Genomic DNA, 10,688 nt, shown 5'->3' with positions numbered 1-10,688 from the left:
GGTAATGATAACTACTTCCGAGAAGGGAAGTACATGGGAGAATAATGTTTTGACTTTGAGGTATGACAACTGAAATGGTGTTGTCATTGATCAAAGGAGGTCCTAGCCATGCAAACTCGATAAGTTTGTAGGTTAAAGCCAAAGTGCCAAGACATGTTTCTCAAAAAAGGCTATAGCGATACTTTAGGCCATAACAAGTGAAGATAAAAACAAAATATCTTCCTTGATTCCTACTTCTTAAGTATGATGAACGATTATTCAAAGAAAAAAAAAAGAGGAGAGGAAAAAAAAGAAAGAAAAGATGAATGAGTAATTGATAGCATTAAAAAGCAACCACAATGTGAGTGAATTGTGGGGGAGTGACATAGTACTCTTTGGACTATATGTCAACTTAGATAGAATGAACCAGTAATTTGCTTCTAGAAAGAGATAAAGATTATCTCTTGCAATGATATTTTAAGGTATTGAAAGGTTATAGACTTTTCGATAAATACCTTAAATGTGGGGGACTTTAACCAAGCATAGGCAAATTACTTAGTAAGTCCCCATATATGTTTGGAAGACTTAACATTGGAAACAACTACTCTCGAAGGAAATAATTTCCATGCATGTATATAAAGTTTGTGATGGCCATATGGTATAAGTAGTCAACCTAGTGGTACCAATTTTTTAAAGGTTTGACTAGAGAGTAAGCTGTATCATCGAGGGGAATGAGTTAAAAGCCTACGTCCTTAAGAATCGCCATAATGGCAACCCAACCTAGCTGACTGGAGACCCCAAGATCTAGGTTCAAAGGGACAACCGAATTGTGGATGATTCAATGGGAGCACTGCAGAGATAATCTCCTACCCATGTCCTATGATGAAACAATGCTATCTGTAGCGTCTTTAGGATAAGCTTTGCTTTTAATGATTCCTATACTTGAAAATAAAAAGTGGGGTATTGCAGGATACTCTTAATGGGAAGTCACCTATCTTAAGTAAGGAATGGGACCGTTCCTGTGAGAATTTTTTTGAAGGGCTTAGTTCTCTAAAAGCACTCATGAGAAGCCAAGAATTGTTCAGGGCCAAAATGAACACAACTGAGCAACCACGGGATGTCTAGAAGGGTATTGTGTGATTACTATTGTCTTGGTTTACACAAACGGCTAAGCAGTTCAAGACGTCGTGTTCACTGATTAGCCAAGCATATCCGATAGTAATTCACTACGGAAGGTTCAAAGCCAAAGCCACCTATCCCGATACGGTACTTTTCCTACTGAATTCTCTCTCTAGTGTCTGCGTTTTCATTTGCATGATATTGAGTCAATTTCCATTCATGTGGGGGATTGTTGGAAAATTAAATAATAGTATTATTATATTAAATTTATTAATTGGATGAAAATTAGAAGTGGAGCATTTTGGTAGAAAGATGTGTCTACTCAAATGAAGAGTTGCAATTTTTTTTTTTTACTCTTGAGGAATAGTCACATGATTTCCAAAGAGGTATCTCACATTCTATAAATAGGGAAGCCCCCTATAATCACAATATAACCTTCATTCTTTATATAATCATTTATAGAGTGCACTAAATATTAGAGTCTCATTGAGTCCATATGAGAGAATTTTCAACACAATCGTCGTTCATGGAGCCTTGTGATTTGGAGTGCTACTATTACAAGGACGTGATCGTTGTATCTTAGGAGACATGCATCGATCAACCATGAACACCGTAATGGAGCGTAAACTTGTCTTAAGGACAAAGTGTCCAACGCTTGCCTCGACCGTGTTTTTTAGGTTTTTCTAATCCATTATATGATGTTTATTGAACGTCGGTTACTTATGTGCATGCATTATTGTGATATATAATTACATGAATTATTTTTTGATTTTCTATGTAATTTATTATAGCAACTAGACCCAATATTTCCAACCGTCTGAAATTTGGGTAGATTTTGTTGGGTGAATTGAGTGTTCTTCCTGCGTGTTTGTTAATCTTTGTGGGTTCTTAATTGGGTCAGCACTCATTATCTCTGTCGGTTGTATTTTTTGTTTCTAGCTCTATTTGGTTGCGGAGAAAATGGAAATAAGAAAAAAAAAAATTACAAAAAGCTCGAGTCTTGCTAATTCTTGCTGTTTTCAGTTCCTCTGCAAATGATTTCTTCAATGTGCAGATTGATACCGCCGGAAGTGACATCCTGTGGATTACCGGCAATTCGTGCAGTGATTGCCCCCAATCTAGCGGACTCGGTGTAAGTTCTGTTTCGTTTTCTTGCTTGCTGTCACTCTTAAGAAGTTTGTAGAGTAAAGAGGCAAGTTAAAGCGTAACAAACTCTCGAATTTCTACCCCCTTCTGTTTTGCAGATTCAGCTCAATTTCTATGATTCTGCGAATTCTTCAACAGTTCAACTGCAGGAGAGGAACAAGATGCTTTGGTAATTTTATATACACATCAACCAAAGCCTCGGGGCCCACATGGCCCACATCATCAGCCAACAGATTTTGTAACGAGGTACATTGCTATAAAAAGCAAAGTTGGGTGGTAAGTTGCAAAAGTTTTTACTTCAAGTGGTATTTGTGCACTGTTTTAAAAGTTTAGGCAGTATTTATGCAAATTTTCTTATTAAAAAAAGTAACATCATTGTGCACGTTTGGTCTCTAAAGAAAAATAACACTAAAAATCTATGCAACCAAAACAGTAAAACTAAAAATCTAGGCATCCGCTCCACAAGAAGCCATTCCAGCTAGTGCATAATTGAAATACAAACCTTACTTTTCAGACCATTTTCAAAAAGATTATTTATTCAAACAGAAATACAAACTCAACACTCTTCTCTTCCACCACCTCCGTATCCACCTTAAATACCCCTTCCCCCTCTTCTTTTAGAACTCACACCCAACAACTCTCTCTCTCTCTCTCTCTCTCTCTCTCTCTCTCTCTCTCTCAATTTGACAAAATAAAATTAAAGCCTTCAAAATGGAACAAAATAATCTACCAGTAATTGCCAGAAGAATATGGAGTATAGTACGTGTAGCTTTCTTCATGCTAAAAAAGGGAATTTCAAAGCGAAAGCTCCTAGTCGACCTCAACATGATGATGAAGCGTGGCAAACTTGCCAGCAAAGCCCTAAGCAACCTCATGTTCCACCACCATCACCACAACCACAACCACCCCCACTACAGCAGCACCACCTCTTCTGCCGCCCCACGAGAGTATGAGTTCAGCTGCAGCAACACCCCGAACTACCCTTTTCACCTCATGGGCAAGCGCCGCCACCACAGTAATCACAACAACTTCTTCACGTGTGTTCACGCACCGCTAACTCAGGATGATGAGATGGCAACCGCAGGTGCCGTCAAGGCGGTTTTGGAGATGTTGAATAATGAATCGTTGGCTGTGGAGACGGTGGCATCCGTGGCAGCATCACCAGTGCTTCCCGGGTTCGGAAAGAGCCCTATGGTCCGCCAGCTGAGGATAACGGACTCACCGTTTCCGTTGAGGGAGGCTGACGAGGACAACCACGTAGATAAAGCGGCGGAGGAGTTTATAGAGAAGTTTTATAAGAATTTGTGGCAGCAGAGGAGAATGCAAGAGTAATAAGCTTTGCCTCATGCATATATCCCGTATTTTGAAGATTTGAGTACGTCTTATATTATTGTTGATAAACAATAAAAGAGAAGTCGCTTAATTAGTTTTATTAATTGTGTCAAATTGCAGTTGTTTTTTTTTTCTTTCTAAATTTCAGCTTTTAAGTCCTTGATTGATTTCTATGTTCTTGAAGAAACTGCTTAAGAAAGCACAAAAAAAAAAAAAAATAAAAAAATTGTTGGCCATTCCAAATTTTTAGGCTTTTACCCTTACGTGTTTTCTTCTTTACTACCCTCAAATTCGATTATTTTTAAATCGTAAGCAGATTCCAACCTTCCAACCCGTATGTGTCTGGATGTGGAATACAAAATTACAAGAAAGAAGGGTACGGTATATTCATCTCAGGGTACCAGTTCGTACAGCATATAGAGACCTGCAGGAACCAGCTGGGGGAAATTAATAATTTATTTGATCTTATTTCTTAATTTTCTCACTTTTTATTTGAAACATATCATATTGTATATCATTCGGCTGCAAATAACGTGCATGATTTCCACATGAACTTGTTATTGATTTTTTCATATTAAAAAAGTGATATTGTTACAACTGCAGTACAGGTAATAATTGACAACATAAGACAACTGCATGTATAACTTTATAAAAAATTTCTATATAATTTGTATAAAGAAATGTTAAGAAAACTCTCAAAAGTAAGACTCGGTATGGACTCTACGCTATCTTATATTTTCAGCATAATTTTCGTTTTAACATTATAGAACATTATGTAAAAAACATGAGATCACGAACAGTCATGTATTAAGCAGTTCTATTTTAAGAGAGGATCTCTGTATCATTTCTCATTTGTATATTCCAATAATCTTTCATGGAATTTGAGATCTAGAAGTCAGCTGGAAAGTCTGAAAACACTCGTAATCATTTGAATCTTAGTTTCCAAGTCATGCATAAGCTCCAATTTACAAGCACCATTTTGGGGCCACATTCTTCTACCATAATAATTGAAGGGTTAATTTGGACTTTAAAACATCCAAGAGCCTAATGTTATAATTTTTATTTTTTAAACCTCAAACCTGCTTTTACAGCTACAGTACCACTTCCACTACATCCTGATGTGATTCCACTACGTTAAAGTGAAACCAATACACTACCATAATGCTGGCCCCCCCTAAAAATATAGTCACCTTTTCTTTACTTTTCTTTTTCTCTCTCTTTTTCCCTTTGTTTTTATCAATTTTTATAAGAAAGTAGCTGCTTTTGGTTGGTAATTGGCTACTTTTGCAAACTATATACACAATCACATACCCAAATACAAATGAAAAGAAAACAGCACTATTGATGTTAGGGTTTCGTAAAGGGCCTTGACCGGACAGCTAGGACCTTTACACAATTACATACCCAAATACGAAGACGATAATCATGACCATAACTTTAATATTTAATTTTTTAGGGACTGAAAAAAGACGTTGAAACCGTGGGTGAAAATCCTATTCCAGCACATTTGATTGTGTAGATGAATGAAAGTTTTAGGGACTGATTAATTTATTGGGTAAACCAAGTAATTATTAAATTAAAGCTTTTTCTTAATTAGGATGTATAAAAGTAGTAAAAAGTTAAGTTCATACAGAGAAGATATCAATTTCAATTAAATTTAAATTCAAAAAATATGTTAGGCTGTTAATTTGATACAGATGGATTAGTTAATATTTGACAGATCAGATATTGATTAATTAAGAGAGGTTGCTTTTAGTATTATTAGCATCATCATCGTGTAAGATTTTTCAGTAGAGCGATAACGTTAATTTATTATATAGTTAGTTGTTACACAGGAAAGAAATAGGTGGGGAAGCGAGTGATAATGTTAATTTGTTAAATAGTTAGTTGTTATGCAGGAAAGAAATAGGTGGAGAGCATAATTGTTTTCTGTCACTACAAAAAAAATGTCATTTCCATCTTGTAGGATTTTTGTTTTGTTGACATAGATATGAATTTAGAATTTACCATTTCCCTAGTTCTACTTCAAATCTTTTGTATCTTATCTAATTTTTTGACAAGAGAGGGTGCAGGGACTCACAGAGAACTAGACATAAAATAGATGCAAAAGTTTTGAACTCAACTACTTCACCCAATTCACTTAGGCTACTCAGGGAGAAAATCTGACAGGGTAAGATTTTGGCGTAAAGACTTCTTCAAAATCCAATGGTTTACCAAATCATTGATGGATAGGGTCAAACGTTAATTTTCTGAAGGACTTTAATTCTTGCTAATGTGTTATTTAGTACCACATTTTCATTAGATTTATACTTTTTTCTATTTGTATGTATTAGGTTTGACTTCTGCAAATTGCTAGTGTGATATTAAATTATTAAGATTAATTTATTATGTGATTTAGTCCAACTCTCTTAATTCCTAGTGTAAATATGTCGTTGTAAAAAAAAATCTCATTAATATAAGCACATTGCTTAAATATTTTTTTTTTGTTATAATTAATATTATTTACTCCAAATTTGAGGCTCAAATTAACATATCTTAATCTTAACTTGTTATCCCGCTCTTCCTTACACAAGAACTTAAAAAACCCTATAGCAACGTATATTGGCTACAATGGCAAAAGAATGGCTTGGTGAGTAGTTGGCATGGAATTTGATCATACTCAATTGGTAACTTGACCACACACATGTAGTGAAAACTAAATATAGGATCACCATGGCATGTTATGAAAAGTTTGGCATGTGTTTGATCAGATTCAATTAGTCATTTGTCTAATATATGAAATATATGAAGGTGGCCATCAATTTTTGAGATAATAATTGTATTTTTGTGTGTAATTTAATAGGATATCACTTTTGAGTTAACCTTAGTCACATATGACTTGGCACTTCCCGTATGTCGAAACCATGGGCATGCATTATTTTATTATAGATTATGATAAAACAAAAGTTACCAATCCAAGCCAAAATTTTAGGCCGGCAAAAGGACAATACAAACTAGTTTAATTAACTTGGGTAAACTAATTTGTGGTTAAATCCAAATTAACGTTTATGTTGGTCCCAATAGTAGATGTGAAAGTGAGATGCATACGTTACTATTTAATGAGGACAAAGATGTTTGTATTTGAAAAGCGTTTGTGCGTGGACGTGTTACTTGCAAGTCGCTTCAACTTTTAAATTCCATATACAATGAAAGGCGCTCTCTCATAAAGCCAAAATTTTAGGTGATATGTTAGGTGAAAAGTAAAGAAATCGAGGCATATTGCTAGACAAATGTCACTTTTTGAACTCACCTTTGGTCAAGATTGACATGCTTCACGTGTAATCAAAATCGCAGATTGAGAATTATAAAGGATTAATTAGTGAATACAACCTTTTGATTTGTAAACAAAGGTTAATTGGAAACACTTACTAAACCACGCAGACTTAGCTATTAAGAGAGAGATATTTTCTTTTTCTTTCTTTAAGATATTAAGAGGGAGTGCCACTAAGTACTATGGTCTAATCGTATTCTGCTTCACTTATAAATGTGAGATCTTAGGTTCGATTATCGCCGAATTTGATGAGTGCTAACACATTGTGAGGTTTAGCTACTCTCCCACTGTTTTAGTGTCGTTTGTTCAAATTATCATTCTGCACCGTCACCTAAGAAATTTACCCAGCCTCGGTTCAAATCGTTCCGTAGGGACTCCGATCCAGATTATTATGTTATGCACTACCGAAATGTTATGGCGTTATACAATAACAATGATGCTTGGATGCTTGGATGTTCCTATCCACACTAGAAGGACCTACAATGAGATGGTTTTCAAAGGTGCCGGTCAGATCCATCGATTCCTTCGATAGCCTAGCTGACCTTTTCCCCCTCCATTTATTTATTGTATCATGATGTCCGCAAGCGTCACAAGGCCTTGTTTAGAATGACTCCCCAATCTAACAATGAAAGTCTTATGACCTACTTGAAGTGTTTCAGTGCGGAGTTGGCTAAGGTGGAAAAGTTAGACGACATGCTGGCCATCATGTCGTTCAAACAAGGTCTTTATCACTCGCCTCTCTCCAGAAATTGAACAAAAGGAAATATACTACGCCACCATGGCAAAGTGTTTTGACGTAGTGGATGACTTCACCGACTGAGACAATAAAACCCAAAAGATACTATTGATCAAAACTATGCCAAAAGACTGATCGTAGAAGGAGCAACCGCAACACTCCCCTTATTCTCCACATTAGACTAACATAATGGGTCATTGGGACAAGTAAGCTTCACCCAAGCTAAAGTTATACACTACTTTGACACTACATCAACAACATCCTTTACAAATTAAGGACAAACCTTACCTCCAACATACAAAACCACTTCCCAACAACCTGGAAAAGAAAAATTTGAATGAATACTACTCTTGCCACTACAGCACCCGCCATGCTACCTGGAATTGTTGCACACTGAGATATTACACTAAAGAACTACTAGATCAGAGACATTGATGGAAGTTCGTCAAGGGCAAGGCAAGAAATGAGGATTCAGTTGAACCAAAGGATAGAGACAAGTCCAACAAGCACACATTATGGATCGGCACTTAGCAAAGAAACCTACCCTCAAGATGGTAGACAACTCCAAGAAGAGGAGTCCCCATCACTCTGAGATAGACTTTCCCTTCCCAAACTCCTCCAAATCAATTAGTGAAGCTCTATTCCTAACTACATGTGATTTGATTCTCCTTCCAGGGATATGTAGGTCATCCATTCTAACTTAATCGCAATGTCACCACCTGCATGAAGACAAATCCACAAAGAATTCATCTCCTTAACCCCCACCATAGACTATTTCTTGAAGATGATCCATGATGTAATACTTATAGTATATCATCTTTTCTTAGAACTACACCAATGATTTGATTCTCTTTCCAGGAGATATGTAGGTAATCATCTACAGATTTAATCACACCCCTTTATCAACAACCCTATTTCCTTTATCAATGAAAAAATTCATGAGGTTAATAATCTCGTGACTAGTATCTGTTTCTTTTTTTCTCTTTTTAGGTAATGCAGGGAATACCTTAATCACTTAAGCAACACATAACTTCGAAACTTTGTGTAATTGAAAGGGAAAAAAATCCAATGTAATAATGTCAATTGAGTCTCTTTTAGTGCATTTCGTATTGTTCAGTTAGCATTTTGAGAGGCCTGAGTCGTAATAAGTGCAATTATGACTGGCGGGCTACATACATGGCAACATGGCCCTATAATTTGGAAGTCCAGTGCACTATTTGGCTTCCAGAAAGATTATACAACCATAAAGGTTGGTTATAAATTCAAACATGAGCTTTATGCCATTCGAGAGAATAGTCAAAAGGTCGATCTGGAAGTATCCGAGGATGGCTCTAAACTCTAACGCTGAGTGTGACTACTTTTATCCCGAACGAACATATTGAGTTAAGTATGTTCTACAACACTATGTGTTAAACAGGTTCGAATGGGGCATCGAGACTAGGCAATCCCCTAGAGAAATTTTATTCTGATAAAGCTCTGATACATAGAAAGTTTTTTTAACCAAGCTAGCTAATGTAGTTTGATTAAAAATGCTCAAATTCGATGCATAGTGTTTGACAAAAGGATTCTAAAGGTTTTTCCGACCCACATGCTAGCGACCAAGTCTCCAAAGAACTTTCATTTAAGATTCACTGGGGATGGACAAGCAATTCAAACTAAGGAGGAATCCTCTCTTAACGTTATGTTGCAAATATCAAGACCTTTAACACTGGAATTGGGCAAGAAGAACAAACAAATCTGACGCACAGTTTAATCTATTCATGACACAAAACGAAACTTTTCCGTCCTCAATCTAATCAATGAGAGCAAAACATTTTCCATGGGTTCAACATTACCAAAAGGGCTTGGAGCTTTATCTCGGGCCCACAAGCTTATTCATGCTTTCCTTTGTTATTTATTACTCCAAAGTTAGCTTACTTCGAAAAGCTTGTCGGATTAAAAGGATGGAAAGTTCCAAGCACTTAGTCACTTGGGTAAAAACTATTCAAACACAAGCATAAACATCATTCAATAGATCACTCATTTATAACCAAAATACATTGAAAGAGGAAAGGCCTGAGTCCCATCACTGGGGCAAACAAGTTTTAATCTTGGAAGGGACATGCCCCCATCATGGCAATTGATAGGAGCATATTTATGCACCTTAGTTTAGCTTGTCTTGTGCATTTAAAGTGTTTTTCCTTAGTAAAGTAATCTTTTAAGCTAGTTTTATGTATTTTCAGGATTTAAGGGCAAAGTATGCAAAAGGATGCATTTTGGAGCATTTTGGAGCAAAATTGGGCTTGGAATGGATAGCATAAGCTTGGAGCAAAAGGAATGGACGAAATTGAAGACCTAAAGGACGATTTGGAGTTACATCCTTTCCTAAACTAAGTAATAAAGCCTTAGGATATTTTCTGCCCAATATTTCCCACCATAGCAGCACCCTACATGCATTCACTCTTCATAATTCACTCACATGCTCTCCCATCATCATTCCACACCTCCATTGCAGCCACCAACCAACCTAGCTGTCACCCACATGCTCTCCTATCATCATTCCCTCTTTAACCCATTCAGCCACATCCATGCACTCTTCATGATGGCAGCCACCAACCAACCTAGCTGTCATATTCCCTCTTTAATCATTCATCCACCTATAAATAAACATCCATTGCAGCCACAAAACAACCATTCATTCACCAATTCACGCCAGAAATTCATCCCCTCTCTATAACACATCCATACTTCACCATTCTTCATATTTTCTGCCCAAAAATAAGCCTTGCCATCCCCTGCATCCATCCCTATCCTAAACACATCATTCTACACCATCCATAACCCCCAAAATTCACAACAAACAACAAACCCTTGTGCCGCAACAAAGAGGAGGAGAAGAGGGCTTAAACATTCATACAATTCAAGTTTGAGTTGTAGGAATTTTTAGGTGCTTTCCTCTCCTTGATTTCAATGGTTAAAATTACTTATCTTTGTCTTGTACGTATGAGGAACTAAACCCCCCTTGGCTAGGGGGGATTCAAAATACATGTTTATGCTTGCGATATGATTTGATTACTTCTGATTGCG

The 10,688-nt window shown here is 36.6% G+C and overlaps 1 protein-coding gene across 1 annotated transcript; it reads left to right on the top strand.

The window, feature by feature from the left end:
- The first annotated feature begins 2,955 nt into the window (after positions 1-2,955).
- On the top strand, positions 2,956-3,576 carry LOC103941260. The gene has a single exon (XM_018645997.2). The coding sequence runs from the start codon at positions 2,956-2,958 to the stop codon at positions 3,574-3,576; it is 621 nt and encodes a 206-aa protein (XP_018501513.2).
- Positions 3,577-10,688: the final 7,112 nt, after the last annotated feature.

The sequence above is a fragment of a genome, unplaced genomic scaffold (genome assembly GCF_019419815.1).
Source record: "Pyrus x bretschneideri cultivar Hongxiangsu unplaced genomic scaffold, Pyrus_bretschneideri_v1 Contig20, whole genome shotgun sequence".
In the NCBI taxonomy this organism is placed as follows: Eukaryota; Viridiplantae; Streptophyta; class Magnoliopsida; order Rosales; family Rosaceae; genus Pyrus; species Pyrus x bretschneideri.
This window is presented reverse-complemented; position numbering and strand designations above follow the sequence as displayed.

Bases quoted from the DNA above. Each gene is read 5' to 3' on its own strand.
- LOC103941260 (XM_018645997.2), top strand. From the start codon at position 2,956: ATGGAACAAAATAATCTACCAGTAATTGCCAGAAGAATATGGAGTATA.